This window comes from Leptonotus elevatus, chromosome 19 (assembly GCF_054856555.1).
Source record: "Leptonotus elevatus isolate MCC_2025b chromosome 19, RoL_Lele_1.0, whole genome shotgun sequence".
Classification (NCBI taxonomy): domain Eukaryota; kingdom Metazoa; phylum Chordata; class Actinopteri; order Syngnathiformes; family Syngnathidae; genus Leptonotus; species Leptonotus elevatus.
Window position 1 is genome coordinate 10,484,977 of NC_141257.1, and position 27,258 is coordinate 10,512,234.

The 27,258-nt window shown below is 39.7% G+C and overlaps 4 protein-coding genes across 4 annotated transcripts; 2 read left to right on the forward strand and 2 right to left on the reverse strand.

Moving 5' to 3' along the window:
* Window positions 1-6,388: 6,388 nt before the first annotated feature.
* tfpi2 (tissue factor pathway inhibitor 2) lies at window positions 6,389-8,193 on the reverse strand. Its single transcript, XM_086063073.1, has 5 exons — window positions 8,033-8,193; window positions 7,776-7,946; window positions 7,033-7,212; window positions 6,784-6,957; window positions 6,389-6,641 (listed from the first exon to the last, which is right to left on the reverse strand). The coding sequence occupies exons 1-5, from the start codon at window positions 8,103-8,105 to the stop codon at window positions 6,571-6,573; spliced, it is 669 nt and encodes a 222-aa protein (XP_085919199.1). The 5' UTR covers window positions 8,106-8,193; the 3' UTR covers window positions 6,389-6,570.
* A 1,211-nt stretch (window positions 8,194-9,404) lies between these two features.
* On the forward strand, window positions 9,405-10,347 carry gngt1 (guanine nucleotide binding protein (G protein), gamma transducing activity polypeptide 1). The gene is made up of 3 exons (XM_086063074.1): window positions 9,405-9,530; window positions 9,621-9,719; window positions 9,905-10,347. The coding sequence occupies exons 2-3, from the start codon at window positions 9,624-9,626 to the stop codon at window positions 10,028-10,030; spliced, it is 222 nt and encodes a 73-aa protein (XP_085919200.1). The 5' UTR covers window positions 9,405-9,530; window positions 9,621-9,623; the 3' UTR covers window positions 10,031-10,347.
* A 410-nt stretch (window positions 10,348-10,757) lies between these two features.
* On the forward strand, window positions 10,758-24,683 carry LOC147157888 (putative acyl-CoA dehydrogenase 6). Its single transcript, XM_086063242.1, has 9 exons — window positions 10,758-10,973; window positions 17,040-17,160; window positions 21,306-21,435; window positions 22,415-22,521; window positions 22,590-22,757; window positions 22,834-23,007; window positions 23,429-23,590; window positions 23,666-23,816; window positions 24,151-24,683. The coding sequence occupies exons 1-9, from the start codon at window positions 10,758-10,760 to the stop codon at window positions 24,239-24,241; spliced, it is 1,320 nt and encodes a 439-aa protein (XP_085919368.1). The 3' UTR covers window positions 24,242-24,683.
* bet1 (Bet1 golgi vesicular membrane trafficking protein) lies at window positions 24,347-27,069 on the reverse strand. Its single transcript, XM_086063243.1, has 4 exons — window positions 26,869-27,069; window positions 26,508-26,614; window positions 26,364-26,420; window positions 24,347-25,585 (listed from the first exon to the last, which is right to left on the reverse strand). Exons 1-4 carry the CDS (start codon window positions 26,885-26,887, stop codon window positions 25,430-25,432), a joined length of 339 nt encoding a protein of 112 aa, XP_085919369.1. The 5' UTR covers window positions 26,888-27,069; the 3' UTR covers window positions 24,347-25,429.
* Between the last annotated feature and the right edge of the window lie 189 nt (window positions 27,070-27,258).

The following is a 27,258-nucleotide window of genomic DNA, read 5'->3' on the forward strand; positions in this document are numbered from 1 at the left end:
GCTAGTGGACATGTGGCCGCATATTTATGTTTTACAACCGCACCGCTCTGTAGCCAGTTTGATGAGCAATGATGATGTGATAAGGAAATGTTGGTCATCTTTCAGCAACTCTGAACGATCAACAATGAACGGTCAATTCATTCAAATGGAAAATGTTGTTGTTAACGGTTGAACCTTGGAGGAGGTCTGCACTCCATTGAGCGCTACTCTCGTTTTTCCTGCTCCTCAAACAAAAGTCATTCTGATCACACGCTGCCATTATCTCATTAGCTCTGCCTGCTGGCATACCCGCACTTACATTAGTCACGTTTGCTGCCAGTCCGAAACCCCTGATTACTGCTCATTGTTAGCTCGATGGCCGGTGGATCAATGAGGAGAACTTTGATTCTGGGGAATAATGATGCGCACGAAAAGGCTGAGTTCATGTAACTTTCTGCATGAAAAAAATGCCTTTTTTATTTTAGTCCGGGAGACACTACAATCCGACACGGCAGGCAGATGAGGCGTGACTGATCGTGCGCATCAATGATACAAAGATGGTAGTGCAAGCAGAATGTGCTTATAAAGCACCATTGGCAAACAAAGGTCGCAAAATATACATGATAAGAAAATAACGTCACGTGGTCAAAGAACAAAGTCTTCAAATCCTATTCAAACCGTTCTACTTATTATTGCGGTTGCGCAAGTAGAAGAAACATGATGTCGAGGTGTGGGTTGGAACGGAAGATGAGACAGAATTGAACTTAATCTGTCAAAATTTTATTTTAGAAAATTGGAGGTAGTGATGGTAAAATGAAGCTTCATGAAGCACTTGTAATAAAAAAAAATATATATCCACGAGATGGTGGTCTTGGTTGAAAGATGCAGTGGAAATGCAATCCATTTTCATTGCACTGGGCTTCATCTTTAAACAGAGAGCGCCATCCAGAGGAGTAAAAGTATATCGCAAGTGCTTCATGAAGCTTCATTTTACCATCACTAATTGGAGGCGCTCCTGTAGTTGCTGTAGATGTCTGCACGCAGGTGATATTGATTGGTAGCTACTGATGATGGGACCTGAGGGCAGAAGATCATAGGAAAAAGGAGGGGGGGACCCAAAACTGAACGTTGGGCAGCGGTGGAAAAAGAAACTCATGCACTTAAGCAAACGTTAAGGTACACACTCTGAAATGTAGTAAGTAGAAGTAGAAAACCAAAAATTATTTAGATACACACAAAATATGTTACCTGTTTTGTTTTTTAACGTAGTGCTCAAACTGAAAAGAGAAGAATCATGTGTAGCTATGCTAACGTAAGATAACAAAAAAAAATGCAAATTAACTCATAAGAACTAAAATGTACTTTTTGGGGGATTAGACATTTAAAAAGCCAGAAGCTGGTGATTTTTAGACTATTACAACATATTTGCCTCAAATCATTCTTGTAGACGACAGCATTAACATATTCTATTAAATATGGCCATGGATGGACAATGTCCGATTCTGTTGTCTTTAATGCTCCCTGATTCAAGATCTCCATCTGAATTTTGTCCCTCTCCATTTGCATCTTTTTTACCATGTGTGGTCATCGTGTCGTCTTTTGTTATGACACTTCAAATGTATATTGAAATTGACGTGTGGGTTAACGTATAATCTCGTTCACCATCCCAACGTCTCGTTAGGTGCATTTATGTTGCTGAGAGTTTGCCTTTGAAATAATGTCTTCTCCTTTTTTTTATGCGTGTTTTCAGTAAATAGGAGGCTATGTCCATGTCCCAGCCTAATCATGTTGTTGCTGTCATAGACACTTTGTCACAGTAAACTATCACATTATATTTGTTTCACAGGCTTTTGTGGACTTTCTCTAAGCTGTTTACCCAAAGGAAATCCTGCCTCGGGTTTTAGACACAGTATAGAAGATCCATGCAAAAAATAAAAAAAAGTACTGATTTGGGCAGTCACGCTGGTGGCTTATGTGTTGTAGCATTCATTTAGTCTTCGGTTGTGTTTTGTTTGTTTGTATGTATGTAAATTTAAAACCACATTTGTAACTGTAAATAGTAGTAACGTTCATCCATCTATTTTTTTTTTATACTGATTAGGGTCAAAGGGCAGGATACATCCTAAACAATGCATCACATGACTTACTCTTTCTAAATGGGAATATTTCTCATGTTTGTTTTTTACGTATGGAAACATTTAATAGTTGGGCATTCAAAACTTTGTGGAAGGTCAAATTAAGTAAGGTTGTGTGTAGTGCAGTGTCAACTATTTCCTTTTGGGGGGGGGGGGCGTATCATGGAGCGTTTGGTGATTGTATTATACTGAAGGCATGACAAAAAAACGATTCGTCACAATTTTAAACTGTATCTGCTTTTTCAGGGAATCCTTCTTTCAGTCAACTTATGGAAGAAGTGTCCTTATTTATTTTCTTTATATTTTCTACCGAACCATTGTCCTTTGCACCAGCGAGTTTAATTGATCTAATTCCAAGAGTTGCTAGCATCCACAATTCTTCATTTTCAAATAACTCTGACATCTGAGTGAAAGCAACGCATTTGTTTACAGCCTCCGGTTGTCTGCTATAGTCTCGCAAACAAACAACAGAAGGCTCTTTGCAGTCAAGTCCACGGAATCTGATAGAATGCAAAAGTTAGAGCTGTAGGAACTTGGCTTCAAAAATCAATCGCTGCACCAATACTGAAGGAAAAGCAGGGTGTAATCACTCTAGGATTTAAGGAGGAGATTGCGCCTAGCGAGAAGCTCAATAAACATGATCGTGCTCATGCATTAACAAATTAAATTGGAACCACAACCAATTCTCTATTAATATTTCATAATAATTATATTCAAATATGATTTTTTTTCTTTTTTGGGGGGGCAGCAGATGATGAGTCGTGAAGAGCATTTCATATCAATCTTTATGCTGTGATAGGATCGTATTTACACAGAGGAGGGGTGATGAATGCTCGGAAAACATTGAAGCTAAGTTTAGGATCATGTGGGGCGAAATGATGTATAAAAATAAAAAAAATCGACCAGATGCTGTCAGACAGCAATTTATTTCACGTAAAAATAGTCAACAAACCGCCAAGCTAGAAAGGAGCAAAATATGACATTTCCATTAAAATCAAGTAAACAGTTTGGCAGATCTTGATTTTTTTTTTATGACAAAGCAATAAAATCACAAAAAGTGGATCTTAAAATAAGTATTTATAAAAAAATTAAAAAAAAGAATAAAAAGGAGGAAAAAGGTCCTCCTACAAAACTGAATTGTTAAACTGCTGCAGTGAGTCAGCACCTGAACAACTTTTCCACTCACGCCATAGTGCAAAAGGGCCACAAAATAAACGATGATTTACACATTGGATTGCATTCTAAAATACATTCATGGAATTTAAAACATTGTAATTAATTCTGTAATTGAAATGAATGGAATTAATAATTAAAATTATTTTTGCAATATGTAATGTAATTCAACTAAGGTATTAAAAGTGCCACCAGGGGTCAGCAAGGAGTCTCTTTTTAAACAGTACGCTTGAAGACTCTTAAACGGATTGAATCAATTGTAAAAGATAAATAAAAATAAATAAATTAAGGTTGAAAACTAAAACTCTCACTGCTTCATAATTTTTCGTGCTTTTTACACGAGTTACATAAAAAAGTACACAAGTGAAAGACAAAAGTTCTCAGTCATACATGCAATTAATCTTGGTTTAAAGAAGACAAACGTTCCCCATGGTGAGTGTCTGTTAATTACTTCTGAACAAGGGCAACACTTGGCTGCCAAATTTACTGTGCCGAATGAAAATGGGGCCGATTCATCACAACACCCTGAATCCAACCTCACTTTTTTTGTGATCACTATTATACTGTACTGTTAAAACTGGAAGGCATAATAATCTCACGCTTAGCATCTGTCATCATTAAAGGACATTGGAATTGTATTGCGACCTAAACAAGAACCACACCAGATTATCGGATAACACTGTCAGTTACAGTGATATTTATGATGAAGAGGAAAAATCAACAGTCCAATTCACTGCAGTTATAAAAATCTATTATGTATTACATGTACTAAACCCATGTTACATCTATGCAAGACTCATCATAGCATATCCTAATAATGTTGCCTATCATAACATACAGTCCTGCTCACCAGTAAATCATTTTATTTTTTACAGAGAACTTTTTATCCGAAAGACCAAATGATTAAAAAAACAAAACAATTTAAAACAATACACAATGGGTGGAAAAAATATAAAAAACTTAAAATGTGTCCAAAGCACACATCCAAAAGCACACAGAAAAAAAAAATACATTTTAAAATGGCCAGCAATGACTCCTGACCTCAATCTTTGATATGAGCTGAAATGTGCCATTGGGAAATGAAAACTGCAAACATTCAAGAGCTTCAACAATATGCAAAGGAAGAGTGGGGAGAAATACCAACGAAGAAGTTGCAAGAAGCTTAGAGATGGCTACAAGAAATGTTTGGAAGCTATCATCCCTGCCAAAGGGTGTGCAAACAAATATCAAAGAGCGGTGCTATTATTGCTGCACATTTCTTCTTTGGAATTACATTATGTACGTTGAAAAACAATTCCCTTTGTTGAATTACTTTGGACATCCAATTAAAAGGTCCTGATGATATCAATCTGGTACATTTCTATTTATTTCTGAAGATATTGTCGAGATCATGCAGAAAGAAAAAAAGGAAGGAGTGCCAATAACAGTGAGCAGGACTGTAATCAGAACTTGTGGTGTCTGTTTATTGAACCTGCAGCTGCGTCCCCCTCCAAACATGCATAAAGGATTTCTTCCTTGCTCATTATGCTGAGATGACTAAGTTCCTTAGGAAGTGTTAGCGGGAAGGAGTAAAAGTCACCAGGAAGCCTTTGTGTGTGTGAACTTTTTGTCCGCACCATTCCACTCCTTTAAACATAATAGAGAGTCTTGTTAGATTCAAATACAAACAATCATACTGGTTGACTTCAATATTGTTTCTCAAAAGGGAAATATTGTAAAGTTATTTCATTTCTTCCAGGGTTAAACTGTTGCTATCACAATGTATGGGTAAGGTTTTAATAAACATTTTAGAGGGGAAGTCAAGCCAAACATTTTCTTTACAATATTATGTTCTATGTATCCCCACTTGTCTAAACACGACATTCTGATTGATATTGTGCTTGTGGAATATGAATTAAACAGCTAAATCCACCCATTTTTAGACATTTCAGGGGGCGGCCATTTTGCATCACAGTTACTTAGGACTCAAGTAACAACCAATCACGGCTCACCTTTTTTATAAGTTATGTGATGTTCATCAACTGAGCCCTGATTGGTCGCTACCTGTGCCCTGAGTAACTATGATGTCATTTTCAGTCGGTGACAAGTGACAAAATGAGCTGAGATGGATGAAAATGGGTGGATTTTTATGTTTAATTCATACTCCATAAACACTAATGGGGCTGCATAAAACATATTATTGTAAAGATATATAATATAAAGATGATATCACTGGTGTGTAGAAAATTAAAGTAAAACAATTTCACCCTTTTAAGATGCCAATTAAAAAAGTGACTATATTAGGGGTGTGCCAAAAAATCGATTCTCATAAGAATCACGATTCTCATTTAGTACGATTCAGAATCGATTTTAAATGTCCCAAAATCGATTTTATTTAAATTATTTTATACTGTCTTCCCTTTGTTTGTGTGTGCCTTTATTGGGAGCGCTGTTCATGTTGTACCCGATTTGGCCACTTAGGGGCAGTGTGGTTCCACGCGGTCTAATACACTGTTAAGTTGTAGCCACAGTAGAAGGAAAAAGTCGCAATCAAGTTATTCCAATAAAAGTTGGGTTTTTTTGCAGCGTGGAGCCGTTTTTTTTAGTGGTAAAAGTGCCGCCAGTAACACACTAATTAGCATTAGCGAGTCAGACTGGAGAAGATCATTACAATTCCTTGCACATCTATAAATTGAAGCAAAAATCATTGTCAATCAAATCATTGTGCAGCAAAAATCTTTCTTAATCGAAAATCGATTCTGAATCCAATTGCACACCCAAAAAACGGAATGGAATCGAATCGTGAGACATTCAAAGAATCCCACCCCTAAACTATATTATTAATCTGTTTTCCAGTTTGCATTCAACCAAACAAGACCGTCAACATTTCAGTATATAACCTTTTGGTAATGTGCTGTGGGATTTTTCTAATGTAAAATGTGTGCATTTAGCATCTTCTTTGGCAAATTTGTGTAAAAAATAGATTCATTAATTAGATTGCTCATGTCATAGTTTGTTAGATAGATCATCACTTATACCTTTTTGTGGTGGTATAACCAAAAATGTGCGACACAACAAGCAATTTCTTACAAGAGATAAAACCAAACTGCTATACAAACCAATAGAAAAAAATACTTTATAAAATATAGATATTTATACAAAATTGTTCTTCAGACAGTTAGTCATATAAAACATACATTACAATCTTATAGTCTCAAAAAATGCAACAGAACATCGCAGTCCAAATCAAAACAGAATTATTGAGGAAATAATACAGACGCGTGTACAACATGAATCCGATAGTCTACGCTTGCAAGAAAGTGATGCGATTTCGTCTCAAGCGACGCATTTTTCCTCCGCTGCTCTTTTTCGCTCCTGCAACAAAGTGTTTTGAAACATTAGTATTATACTGGAAAAATGGATTTCCTCAGTAGCAAACTACTTTTGAGCCCTGAATCCACAATAACCGAGCAAGACTAATACGATTTCTTGAATTTCTACCAAAGCCTGCTCGCACCTTTAACACACACGTCCATGCAGCTGTGCCTGGAGACGAAATTGTTGCTGCTCCCCCCGCAGCCCGAGTACATGAACTCCTCGCACATCTTGGTGGTCTTGTTGTAATAGTAGCGTGGAATGGAGGCGGAACATTTGCCTTTGTCCAGAGGGTCCAGGCACAGCACAGGAACCGCTGCCAAACAATAACACACAATTATTGAGAGGAAAAATCCAAATATTCTCACCCAAGGCCAATTAAATCACTCACTTTTTCGTGGGCTGCAGTACTCCTTGCAGGAGGCCAAGTCCGGGAAGCGGTTGTCATTGCCTTGGCAGCCGCCATAGTAAAAAAGCTCGCACTGCATGCTGGTCATGTTGAAGAAATAGCGGCTGAAGATGGCTCGGCAGGGCCCCTCTTCCATGGGAAACCTGCACATCTGAGGGATCTCTGGTTGGAGGAGAAACACACACAAAAAAAAGAGGTTGGATCAATTTTAAACTGCTCTCCACCTATTAGGAACATTTGCATAGTTCCATATGAGAGCAATCAGTATGCCTGTATAACAGTCGTTTTCAAATAGTGGGGCGGGTGTACAAGAATAAAGTGTAATTGCACTTCCACTACACTAGGAGGCAGTGTCGCTCTTATTTATTTATTTGTTTCAAGCTTTTTTTTCCAGGCAAATTGATGCTCAAATCTTTTGTTCAATAATTCTTTCCTTGTAGTTTTCTTTAATATTAATAGGGATACAATGTATTGCAGATGTGTACTTATAACAATTACCCATCTAATTTATAACTTTTTAAATAATGGCAACAAATCACCATAATCATAAACCAACAAAAACATTAGAAACTATTTTTATGGTTGCATTTAATCAAATTGTTATGCATAGTCGGAAATTCGAAACTCAACTCGCCCTATCGCACGTGTCAAATGGGTGTACCTAATAAAGTGGCCGTTGGGAGTAAAATCGAACAGTTGACGTTTTCGCCGGCATATGAACTTACTTGGTATTCTAAAGCACGTTTTGTGGCACTCGTGATAAGTCTTGAAGTTGTTGGCGTTGCCTTGGCACCCTCCGTAGTAGAAAAGCTCGCACTTTTGAGTGATGGTGTTGTAGTAATAACGTCCCATTTCGCCTCTGCAGGGACCCTCGTCGACTTGCAGCAGGCACACACCTGAAACAAACACACACATACAAACTCGGTTAAAATATGGGCAAGTTGCGCGTTCGCAAATTGCGCTCCACCTGACCGCGAATTACCTCGGGGACGCAGCGCCGACGCTTTGTGAAAAGAGGACAAAAACGCAAATAAGGCCAATAAGTACAACTCCATTGTGTTTGCAGTGTGTTTCGCTGCGGCGTCTGTCCAAGCCAACGCCTGTTTTATAGCGTTGTGTTTCCCACGGTGGGGGGGGGGGGGGGGTATCAGGGGCGGAGATGCAAATGACTCAGTGTGATCGCACGAGCAGCTGGTTTAGTGCCAGGAGAAATTCATAGATGACATCACGTGGATGTTGCAATCATTACGAAAAGCAGCGAGTGACTAATTGCGTATTAAGTAGGAAATACAACGAGAGAAAGTTGATTTCTCCTCCAGCAAGGGGGAGTTTCTCGATCCTCCTGGGACCTCTGACAACACACACACACACAAAATGGTGATTGAACAGCATGTTATGTTATGATTAACATAAAAATGTATAACACACTAATGAAAATGCCACAATGCCACATGTGCTACTGTAAATAAATTACCCCCCCCCCCCAAAAAGAAAATTTGCTAAATTATTATTATGTCGGAACATGTATTTTATGTGTCAATATAGTTTATTAGTGGGTCTGTTATTTTGATGTGCATTATGATGTTTGGTTCTGAGGTGCTTTGAGGGCCTTGAAAGGTGAAAAACTGTTATGTAAATGAAGTACCATTTACCACTATATAAAAAAAGATAACACTTTACTTACTTACTTACTCTTTTTTTTTTGCCATCCTCTTTTGTTTTTCTTTTTATGTACGCAGTGATGAGTTATTAAATATGAAAATTAAAGTAGCCTACCTAACAATTTATCTGAGTTAAAATTAAAACACACATTTTACTATTCAAGTTTGGACATAGCATAAACATGGTTATACAGCTTTAATACTACACGTCACGTTAATATTTAGGTATTAGTGCCAGTATTATCATGACAGCAGAGTATCATTGAATTCATTTCCCTCAAATACCTCAGCAGGTAAACTCACACAGCCCCTCATCCTGAAAAAAAATAAAAACACATTTTATTTCCTTCTTATCTATAGCGATGAATATTATGCAGTTATTAGTCTTCCTTAATTTGCTTGCCGGCTGTTTGAAAACTACCACGCAGCCTCGCCGCAGACAAGAATGCACCTTGACAAGGGAAGGTTAAATACCGATAAGCCCTTTTATCAAAGTGACCTGGTAGAAGCACACCACCTATGACTGATCTGGTGTGCCCAAAAATAAAGTTACACTTCCTAAGAATGGAAAGAAAAAAATACAGTCGCAGCCTTTACATATCATTCGAAGAAAAGTCCCAAAATAAACCTGAATGATGACATTTACACTCCTGCCAAAAACATCCTTAAGATCCAGCCATGTTCCCACAGGGGTCTTGTTTAAATCAGATTAGGAGATTAGGATCATTTATGCAGATTACTTTATAAACCAGATTTAGCAGAGAAGAGGGATTCTTCTGCAGGACTGTCGCAGTGAACGACTGCTGCCTGCAAGCAATCGTGAGTAGTATTTCAAAAAAATATTCCTGGATGCTTTTCAATGATTCATCTTGTCATGTAGAAACTTTTTCGTGTGGTTTTCCCTTCTAGACAATGCCGGTAATAAATGTAGAGGACCTGACAGACAAAGACAAGGCTGTGATGGAAGTTAACCAACTTAAAGTTGAAGTGAAACTTCAGAGGTGGTTGGTACGTTTTTCTTTTCTTTTTTTAAACGCACTAAATGAATAATTCCATGCTTGCTCAGTGAGATGCGGCCAGGCTTTTAATATTTAACACCATAACAGCAATTGAGAGAGACAGGCGGGAGGAGTATTAAAATAGAATGAATTGCTGGATAATATGGAATGATATCTGCTACGTGTTCCCTTTAGACATCTAAATGCTGCGAGGAGATCAAGGACTACATTCAGGCTGGAGTGGAGGAGGACACTCTTGTCAAAGGCATTTCAGAGGAGAAGAACCCCTTCAAGGAGAAAGGTGGCTGTGTCCTTTGTTAGACTGAACATGGAGTGTTCTTCATATCTCCGATTAGCAACCAAGGACATTTTCCCTGTCCGCTCAAAACGGATTTGCAGACTGAGAAGGCTAGAAGGGCATAACGAACAGAAGAAATGATACAACTTCTTTGTAAATCACAGTCCCCAGCTTCTAGCCACGCTTATCCAAGTTTTGTTTTGAATTTCACTGAAAGTGTTTGTTTGTTTTTTGGCAAAGGTTTTATTTAATGCTTCCCTCTTATGTGTAAACAGAATTAATAATCCATTGTGATGCCCACACACAGTCACGCCATTAAATGTGCTTGTTTATAGCGCAACCTGACTCCATCAGTCATTTCTGAATGTTATACTTTCGCAGTATCGACTAAGGTAGATAAGTAGGGCTAGAGAAGTGAAACATTCCAAAATATGCTAATATCATAATAAAAATCAGTGGCATGCAAAGCACAGTTGATGCTCAAGGCTACTACACAGATATGATATAATATTTTTGGCATGTAAGAGACGTGACAGACCACCACCACCCCGCCCCACACACACTTTATACGCCACTGAATAGAACACTATTTTATCAATGTCAAAGACACAGCACTCATTATTAGTATTGTTATCAATATAATAATTGTTAGTAGTATAGTTATTTTTTATCCATCTAAAAATGTATAGATATTTTACGTTTTATATCATTTCCAAAGTACACAGTACATTACTGTACTCGCCTCTGCGCATGCGCGACAGAACCCAAACAACAATGGCGCTCCGCTCTGTGCGTTTAAATGCGCTTGTTAGCATCCGTGCTTTCTACAAATGTTCTTCGTTTGGCGCACGCTCGTTTTCAGACCAAGCGTCGCCCCAACGAGTAGCCAGCGGCTCCCCGGAGACCACGGTCAACCATTTACTCTACACACCAGAGCACTTTGCGCTAAAGGAATCCCTCAGAAAGGTACGACTGGCTGCTAGCGATAATTAAATCATCAAGCTTTAGCGTCATGAAAACACAAGTTTTTGTAGTAGTTAGTGTGACTCTTTCGAGTGTCACGACGATCTTTGGTCCAGCGTTGCTGCAAGCAGGCTGCGGCGCATAAAAAAAGTGGGTGAGAGGTCACTGTGCAGTCATTTTATAAATACACACTTGATGTGTTGATTTAGCGGGGAAAATAATTATTTTAAAAGTTGCTCACTTGCAAATAAATGAATAGGCAAGTGTGTGTGTTTAAGTGCTTTTGGTAATTGATTGTGTCATTGCAGTGACGCTGAAAAATAGACCAATATCAGTAGTCTCCCTAATCAATTTAGGGCTCGAGTTGTCTGCCCTGTTGCAACATCCCTGCTAAGTGGAGAAAACGTTGTTGCCAAGTATGGCAACTCTAAATCCCTGAATCTCGACTGCCGCTTGTAAATTCTGAAATGTCAGCTGCTTCCAGGTTTTCTTTTGGAGGTGGGAACTGTAATCACTAACCAGGAATGGGCAACGTAAATGCTGGAGGAGGCCACTTTTTTTTTCTTTTTTTTATCAGTGCTGCTGGGAGGAGGGGGGGGGGGGGGGGGGCACATAGAAACACGCACTTCCTGTCCCTGACCAGATGTATGACAAAAATGCCATTTGAAATATGGCCAAACTATGTGCATACAGTATATGCAAAATGCTAAATCCTAACCAAATAGCAAACGGTTTGAAGCAAATCACAAAATAATATTCCGTTTTTTTTCCCTCCAGTGCAAAGGGCTCTCATTTAAAGATGACACAAAACTGCTGAACGAGAAAGCAACATTAAGTGCAAGAACAACTCACTCAAAATGTTAATATTATTGCATTATTATTGTATTATGTTTGTCCTGCATATCATTCCAAATTCACAAACAAATAATAAGGCTACTCATGTTGTAGTATAGGGCAGTATAACAACTAATCCATGTCGGCCATCTAGTGGTGAAAGGTGATATTGCAACTCAAACTACAGTTGATGCATATCTGCAGTTTGGCAGGTGCAAATTCGCATATTTGATTATTTTTTTCAACATTTTTAATATTTGGGGGGTTTCTCTGTTTTCAGATTTTTTTTTTTTTCCTCCATTTACCCCTCATTTTTCATCTTGAATGTATCATGAATGTTCTTGAACTTTGAATAATTTTTTAATTTATTTTTCAATTTTTTTCAAAAAAAATTTATTAATCAAGGGGCTACTCAGTTTTTTCAATTTTTTTTATTAATCAAGGGGCTACTCAGAATGTAGCCTGAGGCCACATGTGGCACGCGGGCTGCCATTTGCCCATCCATGCTTTAATCTGACTAGGCCACTCCACTTCTTACTTCCTACTGTGGAAATGAGTTGTTTTTATTCACCCCACATTTTACAGTACACACCCCAGTGAAGGCACCCGATACTCTGCAGAAAAACAGCATTGGTTTTTGACTTCTTTGAGTCAGACTCAGATTTTTTTTCATGCTCTAAACAAGGCTCGTCAAGTTAATGGCAATTATGTCATTTGACCACAATACTTTCACCCAAACCTTTTTCTGAGTCATTAAAATGTTCATTTGCAAACACATGGCAAGCTTGTACGTGTTCCTTCTTAATCAGGGCTGAGTCCTGAGTTCTTAATCGAGCAAGTTTTCAGTTCATTTTGTGTCGTTTGTTACACTGTATGTGTGTTGGTGTGGAACGACATTGCACCAAATGGAAAGCTGCAACAAAATTGCAGAAAGTCTCATTCCCCAGATGCTAACGAAATCAATACAGTGTACATCATAAATGTATAGCGAGGCAACCAAATGTTGTTTGCTTGTGTTTTCTCGTAGCGAGACGGGTGTGTTGAGTGCGTGGGACTCTGGCTTATGTGAAGCTGCCCGTCAGATATTTCGCAACGTTTTTGTTTTGTAAGACTGGGAAGGTAAAAAATCTGCTCTCAGAGATCATGTTTCGAATATGAGAGTTCTGTTTGTAGGTGATGGCATCCTTTTTTTTCTCCAGTACTGGCATTCATACCATTAGTTGTTTGGGCCACAGGGAAAAAAAACAAGCAAAAATCATTTTTTTCTTAGAATTTTCTTCAGTCTTGTTCTTGTTGAGTATTTTGTAGAAGTTATGGCCATTAAAAAAAAAAAAAAAAAAGCCTTAGTAATCAGTCTATTTTAAAAAGCAGACAGATATTTGTAGATAAGACGGGCAAAAAATAATAACAGCAGCCTAATTTAGAGCAGACAGCAGCGATGTGGCGGTAAATGGAGGGAAGCGTACTGTGTGACTAAACCTTCAAAGGATGCCGGGAGGTTGAAAATAAACTAGCACAGGGAATATGGGAAGGATGAAAATGTGAAAGGGAAACACAGAACAATATGCTGTTAGGGCGGGAAAAGGAACTTGTGGCAGCCATGGTTTATTAAAAGAATCGTCTGAAGCATAATGGATGTTTTTTAAAAGATGGTACTGTATATAAATTGAGTCATAGGAAATCCCTCAGTGAGTATTCAAGGTCAGTCTCGCACCGTGGCAACGTTTCCACTGCATGTGCTGTTGGCGCTTGGGTGTTTGTAGAATAAACCGAATACTTCAGAATCCAGCGAGAGTCGCGAGGTTGTCAGGAGACCCGAGGAAGGATCAAAGAAAGGAAAGGGAAATCCAGCACGCACCAACCAGACATCACCTACTGCCAACCAGAGTCTTTCACCAACCCCAGAAACATCCAAATTCCCACAAATTAGGGAGACCTCAAGAGACCAAAGGAGAGACTGAGGAAAGGGAAGGAAGAATAGATGAAGCAGAGTGAGATCCATATCTATATCTGAATATCATTTCCAATAACAGTTGCGAGTCTCGCTGGCCCAAACCAGATGTCTGATGCATTATCTGAGCTTGCCTGTGAGAGGAAGTGTGGTGCCATAGGGGCGTCCACGCCGTCCAGACTGATGGAAAATACAAAGACGAGGACAGAATAGTTGTAGAAGAAAAAACGAGGCTAACTTTACTTTAAGAAACGGTCGATAATCGGGCCAATGCTGACTTTGATTGGAAGGAGGGAATCCGTTTATCATGTAATTTTCGGGATTTCTTCTTTCGTTTTTGGATATATTATAGTTACTTTTTGAATGTTTTCTGCTTTTTTTCTCACTTTTTTTGTTGTCATTTTCTGACTTTCTTTTGTTTTTTGACATTTTAGGTATAAAAAAAAATTGGACTGCAACATTTTTATTTTTTAAATCCAAATCATTATTTCATTTGAAGAACATTTGATCTAAAAAAACCCTAAATATATTTAAACAAATATTCATTTCTACTAAGTTGTCTTAGAGAGCCACAGGAGAGGAACTAAAGAGCCACACGTGGCCCCAGAGCAGCAGGTTGCAGACCCCTGCTCTCGATGATCACATAATAACTAGAGCTGTCAAAAGATGAATTAATCACATCTTCGAATTTTGATTAATCGCTTCATTCAAAAGGCTTTTTCATCAACAATTTTTGCCCGCCAAATTTAAAACGCAGCTGTTATGTGGCAATTTTTTCGACATTTAGTGTTATGAGGACGTCGTCAAAAATTTTTTATCCACTGCACACTCTCATTCGCCTCTTTTTCTAATCAGTTAATTACTTGCATAATTAAAAATGGGGGGGAAATGACCGCGATAGTTTGACATGAAGAAATATTCTGAAGGTCATACGCAAACAATTATTAAATGCTCTACTTTAATACACAAAGTTACGTTTATTGCTCAAACGCAGCCTGTGCTTACCTTTAACGTAACCAAGGATCATCTGCGGTCATACATGATGAATGCGATTTTTATTTTTTTATGATTAATTAATTAGTTAACGCTTTAACTTTGACAGCACTAATAATAACATATCAATTCAGAACCATTTTGGAGTTGCCATGTTTTGGAAAACTAAACTGTAAAGTTAGCATAACAATTTCCAAGGAGAAGGTCACTGCTGTGTTTTATGTCTGTCTTACGCCGTGCAGAGTTTGCCGCAGGTCCCGATAATGCAATGTTCTTGACCCCTGGCTTAGCACGCCAGTCTGCTGATGCGAAAGCGTCCTGGTATGTAACACAAATAGTCCGCAATAACCTTTGTGAAACCATGCAGCATCCCTCCCCAACGCGCCGTGTGTTTCCCGTTCCAGCGCACGGTTGTCCCTCCCTTTCCCTCCTCAGGATCTGAACTTTGAACACGGATGACTTAACCTTGGAATAACGGCGGCCACTGCTCGTGTTTTACTGTTTGCTCTCACGAGTGCAAAATCAGGTTGGTCGGGGGCCAAGGCGTTTGTTTCAAGGTTACGCTCGGAAGTGCAGACGTGTCTTAATGGCTTAATGAAAGAACAATAAAGGAGGGTGCATAGTCCGTAATCCTTCATAATGCGGATGCCTCGTTTACCTCATGTTATTGGTTGAAGCTTATTTGATGATTCCCATCACCACGAAATGTCAGTTGTATGTCATTGCTAAATATTGAGCGCATGCTGCTTTTTGAAAGGTACACAACAATGGAGAGCTTTGTGGCGGTTTAAGAAACTTGTCATTTAGAAATTAATATTGCTATTGAATTGTACAGATTTTGGATGATATGACCAACTTTTGATTCATTTTTTTAACACGGACAAGCAAGAGCAAGTTTTGATGCATGTAAACAAATACAGGTTAAAAAATGTATCTATCTAAAAGAACTTCAATAAAATAAAAAAATAGACTCCGCAGTAATATTTCATACTAATCTACTCCTGCTCAGGTTGAGCAGAGTGTCCTATACTTAGGTTTTCGTACGATAGGAACGTCACAATAGGATCTCCAGCGGCGCCCCACTTCTCTATTCCCAAAATGAGTCATGATGCTAAAGTTCACCGGCTCGGAAGCCAATTTTAAAAGCCAATCGTCCACCTGTACTTAACTCCTTTCGGACTTTGCTTCATGACTCAAGAGAATCCGCTGCTCTGATAAAGATGAGATGAATCATGACGCTGCTTCGCCGCTGAAGAGTGGTTGCTGCTCTCCAGCTTGAAGACTGTTATGCAAAATTCAGTGGAACAATACTAGAATCCATTGTGTCATCGTCCTTTGTGAGTCAATTGTTTGACATCATTGTTATACAAGCAAACATGATGCTGTTAGGCTTGACCTTTCTGTGGATGAGAAAATACAACACTTCCACCCACTTCCTACTCGAGTCCATGAAAGCACAGGACGGGGATTGACGACATAAACTGTTGAGTTGAAGATGTTTTTATATAGCTATTGGGAATGACAATGCGATTGAATTTACTTGGACAGCACTGTGCTCTCTCTGGTGGTTAGCATGTCCGCGGTTCTGGGTTTGACTCTTGATTTGATGACTCGGGGGGGGGGGGGGGAGCAGCAGCTCACTGTTAGCGTTATTGATGCCAAAGCAAGAGCTATTCTTGCTCAGTTTGAGAGCCGCAACTAACCTACTCAAACGTTTTTATTTATAGATCGGATTTCACAAAAACTCCCACATAAGTCTTGTATAGTCTTCCTGTGTCTTGTTTACCATGTTTATATGTCTGGGTGCATTACTAACATTATCTCTCTGTGGGTTTTTTTTTTTTTTTGCACGGATTTTACAATTGAGAGTTCTGGGTTGGGAATTGGGCCAAATCACACATCTGCTTTTGTCACGTTGTCACCAGCCAAGCCTATAAAACATATATAAAAAAAGGTGGAATAGCATGTATACCTGTCATTGTATTCATCACCACCAGCGTTCGATTCACCGTGTAATGCGTTTTCCCAGGCTGCTCTCTATTCATGTATTTTGTGGCTGCGCGCTGGAGATAGATTACATAGATCTTAGCGGTATGTGTGCACCGCACAGCAGGAAACGTATGGTATTTATGTGATGCCGTTGTGTGTAATTTTTCTCTTGTAATGGAGATTCTTTGGGGTTGGGAAAAGATAGAAACGTGTTGTTAAGCGAAAGATATAGAAAAATATCACGCGCACTGAATATTAAAGCAAGTACACTTCAACCCCCCCCCCCCCCCCCCCCCCCATAGATCATCGACCAAGAGATCAACCCATATGTGGATCAGTGGGAAGCGGAGGGAAAGTTCCCAGCCCATCAAGTCTTCAAGATCCTAGGAAATGCTGGTTTTCTTGGAGTCAACAAGCCAGTTGGTGAGATCTGTATCTTTTGTCTTTCAGGTTATCAGGTGTAAAAGTTCATTTTTATTTTCTACTTGACCCAACCGATATGCTTTAACAGTGATGACTCTGCATGGACATTTAAATAAATAAATGCCATTGGGAAAAGTGACAACAATTTTTTCGATGGCAAGCTAGGTGAGGCTGAATCAAAAGCGCCTCTGATCCAGTAATAGTAGCCAAGTATTGCATTGCCACAATTGTTTCTAGACATGATTAATCAACAATTGGTTATCAATAATAATAATTAAAAATATATATATATTTTTTTAGTTTTAGCATGTTTTAGCCCTATTTCAAATAAGAACAGATCTCAGGAACTGTGTAATTATTTTTGCTGAAAAAAGATCTGGAAAGGCGTAGTCGGTCCACCCTTGTCTTAGTGGCACATTTGAACAAGTTAATGATAGTAACCTTGTTTAGACATGTTGATCAGCAAACTGCAAAATATATTCGAACCAGTCCAACTGCTTTTCAAATGTATAATCCAGAGCTTGTGTTTTGTCTGTTTGCATGTGTCCATCACAAGTTACAAAGTGCTCTGCAACAGCCCTGACACATTTAATTCATTTGGAATGATTCAAAAAGCTATGTAGTAATTAATGAGAGGGGATTACTCATAGGGCCCTCAATCCCAATGACGTATGTTGCCTGGATCACTTCCATGATTAATGTGCAGCATATCTAGGAATTGAATAGCAGCCAACACGAATAACGCAGATAAATATTTTAATCTGACAAATATGTTAGAAATGACAACTCGGTCGTTTATCAAATTCGGACCCAAAAAGCAACTCGCTCGAGCGGAGCAGTTCACTGATCCTTGTATTTCATTTATTGGCATCATAGTGGCTATCAAGCGTTCTGATGAGTATCACTTTGAGGCATCGCACAAACTTCCTGCAACAGCTGTTGGCTAACATCGAAAACAGATGTGCACCCACATGTGTTACTGATGGAGGTGTGAATTCTTCCAAATGCTGAAAGTCAAGCATTCACGCAATTCACGCAACCAAAATGTTCAGTTCAGCGGGCCGTCGGCACAATCTTCCCCCAAGAACTTTTTGGGTCATTTTGGGCCAAATAGTCTTAGCCTTTTCTTTCTTCGACCTTTCAGCTCAGCAACAACTTCTTCTTCTTCTTTCTTTTTTTTGCAGCGCTTCTATGGGGAATTACAATGTTTTGTTTCGCTGTAATCACATTAAGATGCCGTTTTACTTCATAGCATAAACAGTAAAAAAAAATAATAATAAAATAAATCCCACACTTAGAAGAAGATTTCACCAGGAGTGTGTAGGTCAGGGAAGAGGGCGGGCGAGGGAATTAAAATGTGCTGAGTACACACACCCCGAGCATTAGTTGACAGGATTAGAGCGCGGTGACCTGGGGGACGACTGTGCAAAGACTCAATTCAATTATCAGGTAGCGAAGAGTCTTTGCCGCGATGCATCACGCAACAAACACATCACAATATTTAATGTATTTGCCATGGGGGGAGTACAGGGTGCATCGAATGTAAACGCGGTGAGAAGTAATATTGTAAAGTGGCTTAATTATGATCTCTAGAATGGCACTTCAAATTCATTCTAGTACGGCGAATAGTTGGCAAAATATGGATTTAGAGTAGATGCAATTCAAACTCCCTCCACCTTTTTATTGTTACTTTTAGAACGAGCAACAAGTGTGTTGACATGACCTACATTTCACTTCATCTAAACGACAGAGAAAGTCTAGCTTGAGCAGACATGCCCTGTTACCCCCCCCCCCCCCCCCCAAATCTCTTGGGTGAACTGATTTCTGTTTACCCTGTTGGCAATAATTCCTGCACCAATAATTTTTAGGTCTTGAACGTATGATTACAAATTATAAGCGGAATAAGTTTCAATGTTGTATTTGGTCATCCGAAAGAAGGCCGTTTATGACTTTCCGTGACTTGCGTGTGCGCGGAAAGTCCGCGTTACCTGTCAAAACACGGGAACAGGAAGTTTTCCTAAGACAGCGGCGTCAGGGGGAGAGGACAGTGATGACCCTTGGCGCCCTGCCTGACTTCCTCTGTCCTGACAGGGAAGAACCCGTCTTTCACACCATGGCAACGGCAAGCCGGTTGACAGATAGGAACTGGCAGCCAAAATTGTTTCCCATCCGTTTGGCTGTCGAAGCGCGTGTGATTCCTGCTTTAGTAATACTCTGACGAACGCATTTCAATGTTTGGTTTTCCCCACACACGTTACTAACACTGTGACGTTGCATATGTGACGTGATTGTGATAGTGACGCATGCAATTGATCAAACTGATTACTACAGTATTCATATGCTTTATGGACTATAATATTGAGACGCATGGCCATTACTGTAGTATCTGTGACTTTGGGCGTGTAGGATGTGCACAGGCAGGGCTGGGCTGGCCATCTGGCATAGAGGGCAGATGCCCGGTGGGCCGGCCTCTTCTGGGGCCGATGCAGTGTTTTTTAATTATTATTTTTCCTACATTTTACCCCAGGAGACTGGCCCGCAATTTAGAGGGACCAGTCTGTTAATCCATTTCGAATATAGATAGATAGCAAACTGAAACATCATCAATAAACATCAGTGGCAGAACCGGGCCGGGCCAGCGCACCTAAATCAAAATGCCAGGGCCGATTTGTATTTTATTTTATTATATATATATATATATATATATATATATATATATATATATATATATATATATATTTTTTTTTTTTTTTTTTTTTTTGTGCCAGTCCAACCCTGTTCACAGGTGGAGCTTGCTGGTGAGTGACGTGGGTGTCAGGCATTTGAGATTGTAGAGCGCCTTGGCGTGAGTTAAGCATGTGCTTACAACATGTTTGTTTTGATCACTTATTAGTGATATTACTGTACGTTTTAACTTGCGACAGCTGGCCTGATGAAATTCGTCGTAAACATTATATATATATTTAATACTTTTTTTTTCCAGTTGTTATAGCTTAAGTCAGCACAGCCGGTTTTAATGTGTTTATTTTTTTTCTTTTTCTCAAGCTGCTGCCCCTCCCCTGAAGTCGTGTTGCACTGCAAGGGTCCCCACGGGCGAGGGGACCTGCAGACGCGCAACCTCTGTCCCAATTCAACCCAAAGATGTTGGGTTGGGTCATGTCGGGTTCTTCAACACAAAATTGGTCGATTTCTTTGAGGCCAATTCTAATTCCAATGTATGGCAGAATAAAATTCCGATAACCGATTAATAAGGTCGATTAATTAAAAAAATATATTTAATGACTGAAATAACTTCTTTTTTGTCCTTTAATTTTTTCAACAATAAATATATGAATTACAGGCAGAATATTTGACAGTTTTAGAATAATTTTATTAACTATATAATAGAGAGAAAAATAGTAAATATTGCTTCTTTTTTGTTTGTTTTTTTAGCTAAGATTGGCCAATTAAGCCCCACCATCAAATTCCCTCACTTCTCATCAGAGAAAATTTGTCTGACGGTGGAAAGTGAGGCACATCTGCTGCCCAGGAGATGCATAAGTGTATAGAATTGACATTTGAGATTTGAAGCATACATGTTTGTTTTTCTTTTGCTTGTTTGTTCAACTAGCCAGCCCGCTGTTCAGTTTTAAGCGGGCTAAACCTCCGCGCTTCCTTCTGTCCACATGATCCACCGCAGGGTTTCCAGCGTGCACTATCGCACTCCAGCCGCACCTGTTTCCTCTTAGTTTTGGCTATCCCTCTTCCTACCCCCGCACCCCAGTTTGCTTGGCCTACAATCGCTCGCTCGTTTGCATGTCCCCAATTTTCCCCATTGTCCCATTATCCCTCGTCTATCGCTGACAGCGCTCTTCTTTATTCCATAACTCGTCATATTGCGAGGCTTGCAGAACTGCGTGGTAAATCTGCCCCTAATTGTTCATTGTCAGTCAGTGCTAATATCCATCATGCACCGGATGGCTTCAATAAAATGAGTTTAGTGCCAAGGTTGTATTTGCCAAGCCAGCATGAGATGATGATGTCCATTTTTGTGCAGGGTGGCATTGTTTTAAGATAAATACACTCGCCAGCCATAACAAAAGCGACACAATTAGTTACAACTCAAATGAATGCTAAAACCTAACATGCTGTCTCGTTTGTGCTAGAATATGGCGGCTTGGGACTGGACTACAGCTACAGCGTGGCGGTGTCCGAGGAGCTGGGCCACATCCGCTGCGGAGGCATCCCCATGGCCATCGGCGTTCAGACCGACATGACTACGCCTGCGCTGGCCAGGTAGCAATTCCGTAAAACCCCCTGCACCGCACGGCTTCAATCCTTTTGTTCTCGCCGTCCGCCCACGGATTACTTTGGCATCGTGTCTGTGCCGAGATGCATATTTAGCCTCGGAGCTAATCTGCCTCCAAACGCTGGCCTCTTTTCCTGCAAGGATAACAATACTCAATATGTCAGCTTTGTGTCTTTTGCACAACATTGAGTGGTCGCCTATGCATGCACGTAGCAACATGCAACATGTAACACCTGTATCACGGCAACTGGTCTTGTAATCACAGTGGTTCTACAACTTTTTACACCAAGTACCACTTAAAAAATGCTAGTAGGCGGAGTACTAATAAAAAATGTGATCAATTCTGATTTATTACATGTGGTTTATATAAAACATTGTGTCTAAGGTAACAAGTTTAAAAACAAACAGTCCTTAAAAATTACCACAATTTAAGGCTCTAGGTGTGAATTGATTGTCTTCAGATGGGATATGCTGTAACTCACCCTAATGAGAACAAGGAGTGAATGAAAATGGATGAATAAAATATTGCTTCCTCGGTAATACAATTCTACTCCAGTCCTGTAGGTGGTAGTAATGTGAACACTATAAAATGGCTGCCAACCGCAACAAACAGCACCAGTCGTGGGATATTTTACGAGGTGCAGCAACTTCTGCTATGCATTTATTTCGGGGGTTTATTATTCTTTCTGAAAACGGAGTTTATATTAACCAGTGTATTAAATTAAGGAGGATTGTTGGAATTTTGAAACCTTTTGCTGTCATTCTTCGTACCGTCTCATGAGTTTAATTAGGGGGAACAATTCTTGCCCGGAACGAGGTTAAAATAATGAGTATTCGGAAGAAATGGATATCTATAATTGCCTTTAGCATCGCACAATTGTTTTTAAACTGCTCATTCTTTTTGCATGGAATTCACTTTTGTTGACTTTACAAACCAAACTATGAACTTGTCAATTGTGTGTGCAGGTTTGGCTCAACTGAGCTCAAGAAAGAGTTTCTGCTTCCGAGCATCCTTGGGGACAAAGTTGCCTGCCTCGGAGTTAGCGAAGTCGGGGCAGGTTCTGATGTGTCGAGTAAGTTCATTCAAGTCGTAGGGAAATGTAGACCACTTCTACCATCTGGTGTTTGTACGCTCGACCAGACATTAAGACGAAGGCGGTGAGAAAGGGGGATGAATACGTGATCAACGGCGGCAAGATGTGGACCACCAGCGGTACCCAAGCGGACTGGATGTGTCTCCTTGCCAACACGAGTGACGCCCCCCCACATCGGAACAAATCCCTCATTTGTTTGCCCATGAACCTGCCAGGTAGGATCAGCGTTAGAACGCCGGCGCAATCAAAACCAGCCCGTCAACGGCGTCTTCGCTCGCCTCCCTATTTTAGGAGTGCACATCGCTCGCCGGATCGACAAGCTGGGCATGTGGTCGTCCGACACGGCCCAAGTGTTTTTCGAGGACGTCCGAGTTCCCTGCAAGAACGTCATTGGCCAGGAAGGCATGGGCTTCACCTATCAGATGCTGCAGTTCCAGGAAGAGAGGCTCTGGGCCGTGGCCAATAGTGAGAGAGCTTTCCTCCTCGTTTGTCCTTTTGCGCTTAATGTCATCCATTTCCCACGTATGCTACTTTATGATAGCCAACCAAATCAACAAGGAGGTTGGGTTCACTTCGGGTCGAGCCATCAATCTCGTGTAAGGAGGTTTGTTTGCATTTAATTTTGACAAGCGTGAGATAATGTTTTCTGAAGAAGTTGGCAAAAGTGAAACACGCATGATGGAATTTTTTAATTTGGCCATGTTTATTAAAGCGCTGTGTGTCTTGGCGTAGGAGCGGTTCAGAACTGCACTGTGTGACATTTTGCAACTTTAATGAGCCACAACTGAGCATTGTTTTTCTTTCAAATGTGGACTTTTTCATGTCTATTCATAAAGGAAACCAGTCCAAAGCAGGACATTCAAATCTCTCTCGTTTTGTCGCGTAGTCCTGACCACAATGGACAACATCATTCAGGAGACCATCGACTACACTCGACAGAGGAAGATCTTCAATCAGCCGGTCCTCTACCACCAGGCGGTCCATTTCAGGCTGGCCGAGCTGCAGACGGAGGTGGAGTTGCTGCGCGCACTCCTTTACCAGGCCACAGGTAAAGTGCGATTATCTTCCCCATCGCAATGATGAAAATACCTGCATATCTCACTTCCCGGGGGTGGGGGTTCAGCGTTGTATATCAAGGGCAATGACGTCACCAAGATGGCGTCCATGGCCAAATTAAAGGGGGGGCGTCTGGCCAGGGAAGTGAGCGACAGCTGCCTGCAATACTGGGGAGGGATGGGCTACACCAGTGATGTGCAGGTCAGCAGATTCTACAGGTATGTATCTTCAGTCATATTAGTAAACACTATTAAAATGTTTGTTTTTAAACATTTATTAATGTATAATCTATGTAACTTTTGTGCAACACATTTCAATGAACCGATGATTGATTCACAACTGCTGTGTAGTATCCATGGTTACACTCTTTACCTCATACTCCCACAAAAAAAAATAAAAAAAGCCACTACCTCATGTTGCTAAGCACTTAATAAAGAAAAGGTGGTCCTTATATGACACTGTACTGTCATCTAGTGACATCTGGCACAAATGTAGGGGGCGTGTCACAGTACATAGTCAAATTGATAACCCTTACCCTAACTTGTTTCACAGAGACTCCAGGTTAATGTCCATTGGCGCGGGGGCTGATGAGGTCATGCTCGGAATCATCTGCAAATACATGGACATTCTCCCCAAGAAGTGATGTTTTAAATTTGTTTGAAATGTGAACTTCTAAAAAATTATTTTGACGGGAGGGGGGGGGGCACACCCAATCACCTAAGTGCAGTTCAGCTAATCATAAGTAGGGTCATTTTGACAGTTTTTTTATGGCATACAATTTGCATTTTGTAAATATTGTTCATCACGAGACAATGTTCTTGCAGAGGTAACATTTGTTTTCTGTCAGTGTATTAAAAAAAATTGCAAAGTCAGTTTTAATTGAAGGAAACACCTGATATGATTATTGGTTAAAAAAAAAAGGATCATAAAATGCTTATTTACATTGAGAACACATTTCTGATTTTTTCCACAGATGTTGGTCTGTAATATGCCTATTAATGTCTGCCAGCAGAAACTAAATGTCTCAGAGAAAATTGTATAGTTCAGTCATTATGCAGATTGCACAATAAACAGATAAGAACATACACAGAGCACTCGTTACAACTGTGGCATTGCTCAACTAATCAATTCCATGTCACAAGGCTGAATCTCATCACATCAGTCTCTGAACACATCTAATTTGACAACCTCAGCAGTAGCTATTTGGGGCGTATAGTATACATAACCGTTTGGCTCCATGAATCATCTCAAACTGTTTTTTTTATGCACTTGAGTTAGTTTAGTTTTTATTAATTTTAGGGTTTTTGTGTGCAAGATAAAAAAATCACGGTATGTATTGTGTAGTAAAAATTCAAACATTAAAATCATCCCATTATATCAAAGACAGCAAGCCATTTTCAATAGTAGATTTTTGAAATATTAAATTCACCAAATTGTGCCTTAATGAGGTTTTGGCCTGACGCCAGCGATAAACAGTTTATTTCATAAATGAAGCAAAAATAAATAAAGAGAACACACTATATCATTGTGTTTCGGGTTGAGTGTGACAAACATTTTATTGGCTGCCACTAGATGACATAGCTTCTAGATAACACTGTAAAAGGATGTGGCTAATACTGAAATAAATATTTAAAACCAAATCATGTTTTTCAATAAATTAACTGATGAAGATGAAAATGGACATTTTCGCTGTAAATCTTTTCTTTTTTTCATTTAGGTAACGAAAATGTTTTTTTCTTCGATTTATTTATATATACCTTTTATTGTAACTTAAAAAAAAAAAACTTGGCTACGCTGATTTGTGTGTTCAAAGTCCAACAAGATCCAGCTGTCACCTCAGCTTGATGAACCAGTAGAGTACAAAGAAGACAAAAAGGCAGAAGAGCAGCATGTAGCACAGCAGTTTGGTCTGACTGCCTCTGGACAGCTGTTTGACTCGGCCGATGGTGGCGCCAAGCAGGCCACCTGTTGAATCAAAGTCTGTGTCCTAATGGGGGAAATGGGAGCAAAAGAAATAATCAAATCTAAACAATTCATGCTTTCAACATACACAGCAATTATGGTATATTATTATAATTTTTTTTATCCTTGCTGAAATCAGCTTATTATGAAAAGACCTGTTGTGTCTCAAAGGTGAGTGTGGACAATTTTGCCAACTAGGGTTACACCGTGTACGAGTACTACAAAAGTACTGCAACAACCCGTCGTCCAAAATTAACATTACTTGTTTCTGCTCTGTTCGACAGATAGCCAACAGCGCTCGTGTCAAACTTTTTTAGTCCCTCCTGCAAAACAGGTACAGCATTTGGATGTGGAATAAAAAGTAAGGAGATTTAAGATTGCGTGTGACATTCAAAAGGAGGACACTTGGAACTCCAAGGCTGTATTTTTTATTTTTTTTTAGATTGCACACTTGAACTATTTAGTCTACATAATAAACGCAGACTCAAATAGTCATCACATACCAGTTGTCTCTGAACTTCTTAATTAAAGTTATAACACTGATAACGCTGTTAGATAATGCTAATCTGAATCCAACACTCACATTTTTTTTATGGGCAGCTCAAAAAGTTGCCTATGGGGGGGGGCAGGCACTCTAAGGACATACAAACAATTTAATATTATCCACAATGTCTCTAAATACTGAACGTGAATACTTTTATTTACAGTATTTACAATTTCCTCCCCACACAATTAAAGCACGTTCACGTTAATGAGTTACACGTTGGCTTATCAGGCGTGCTTTTATTTTTGAATAAACTCACCATCTCATCCAGCGCTTTATTCTGATACTTCACTTCCGTTCCAATGTCGATGGACAGCTGAAAACAAGCGTACGTAATTAATAAGTGTAAACATTTAAGAGAGACAGCGCGGCCTGTTGAAAACGGGAGTTTGAACTTTCTTACACTTTTCAAAGCGGTGACTTTGGCTCTCAGTCCCTCCTGTAAATGTTCATTTTCCTCTTCGTACACACTGTATCCACTTGCGACATAGTTTCCAGATGCTGCATCACCTAGATGAAATTATATCATGAGTACGTGTTTATTTGGTTGATATTCAATCATTCACAAATACGTAAAGACCATTGACTACGTAAAGACATTGACTACATAAAGGTCAAGGTAAGCGTGGGCCACCAGAAAGCACCTTTCATATAATTGACAAGGTACCTGCCAAGCTAGCCTACACAAACATTAAGCATACATTGCATTCTGTGTAAATGATTTCTGTAGCAGCTAGCTAGTACGGATTGCGTTTATTTCTTACCTAAGCCGGCGCGCCTCATTGTGAACCGCTGTCTATCAGCCTTTGTGTGAGTAATATATATTAAGAGTCGTGAAAATCACACCATAGACAACAGCCCACGAACTTCTATATGAATATATAAGCCGGTGTGTCCGCCGTGATCAACCCACATCAGTCCCTGTCGACTACTTCCTGGCACGTCAGCAGCCGCCACGTCATCGAACGGAGGAGGACGAGGTCCAAAAAGATAGCGAAAGCGAAATGGCGAGCAACTCATTTAATATTGTTTATGGAGTAGTTCACCACAACTGCAGCTTAAACAACGTCCCGGAGATATATACAATATTAGGGGGACAGTTGACTTTCCCGTAACGTTTTTCGTTAACAAAACAGCAACAACAAAAATAGGGG

What these genes read in the sequence shown, in the direction of transcription:
- tfpi2 (XM_086063073.1), bottom strand. Translation starts at nt 8,105, where the DNA reads ATGGAGTTGTACTTATTGGCCTTATTTGCGTTTTTGTCCTCTTTTCAC. An exon ending in AACGTGCTTTAGAATACCAA is followed by an intron (nt 7,213 to 7,775) that starts GTAAGTTCATAT and finishes TCCTCCAACCAG; the next exon opens with AGATCCCTCAGATGTGCAGG. An exon ending in GTACTGCAGCCCACGAAAAA is followed by an intron (nt 6,958 to 7,032) that starts GTGAGTGATTTA and finishes ATTGTTTGGCAG; the next exon opens with CGGTTCCTGTGCTGTGCCTG.
- gngt1 (XM_086063074.1), top strand. Translation starts at nt 9,624, where the DNA reads ATGCCGGTAATAAATGTAGAGGACCTGACAGACAAAGACAAGGCTGTG. An exon ending in TGAAACTTCAGAGGTGGTTG is followed by an intron (nt 9,720 to 9,904) that starts GTACGTTTTTCT and finishes TGTTCCCTTTAG; the next exon opens with ACATCTAAATGCTGCGAGGA.
- LOC147157888 (XM_086063242.1), top strand. Translation starts at nt 10,758, where the DNA reads ATGCGCGACAGAACCCAAACAACAATGGCGCTCCGCTCTGTGCGTTTA. An exon ending in TAAAGGAATCCCTCAGAAAG is followed by an intron (nt 10,974 to 17,039) that starts GTACGACTGGCT and finishes CCCCCCCCATAG; the next exon opens with ATCATCGACCAAGAGATCAA. An exon ending in GGCAGGTTCTGATGTGTCGA is followed by an intron (nt 22,522 to 22,589) that starts GTAAGTTCATTC and finishes ACGCTCGACCAG; the next exon opens with ACATTAAGACGAAGGCGGTG.
- bet1 (XM_086063243.1), bottom strand. An exon ending in AAGTCACCGCTTTGAAAAGT is followed by an intron (nt 26,421 to 26,507) that starts GTAAGAAAGTTC and finishes GCTTGTTTTCAG; the next exon opens with CTGTCCATCGACATTGGAAC. An exon ending in ATAAAGCGCTGGATGAGATG is followed by an intron (nt 25,586 to 26,363) that starts GTGAGTTTATTC and finishes TTCCCCCATTAG; the next exon opens with GACACAGACTTTGATTCAAC.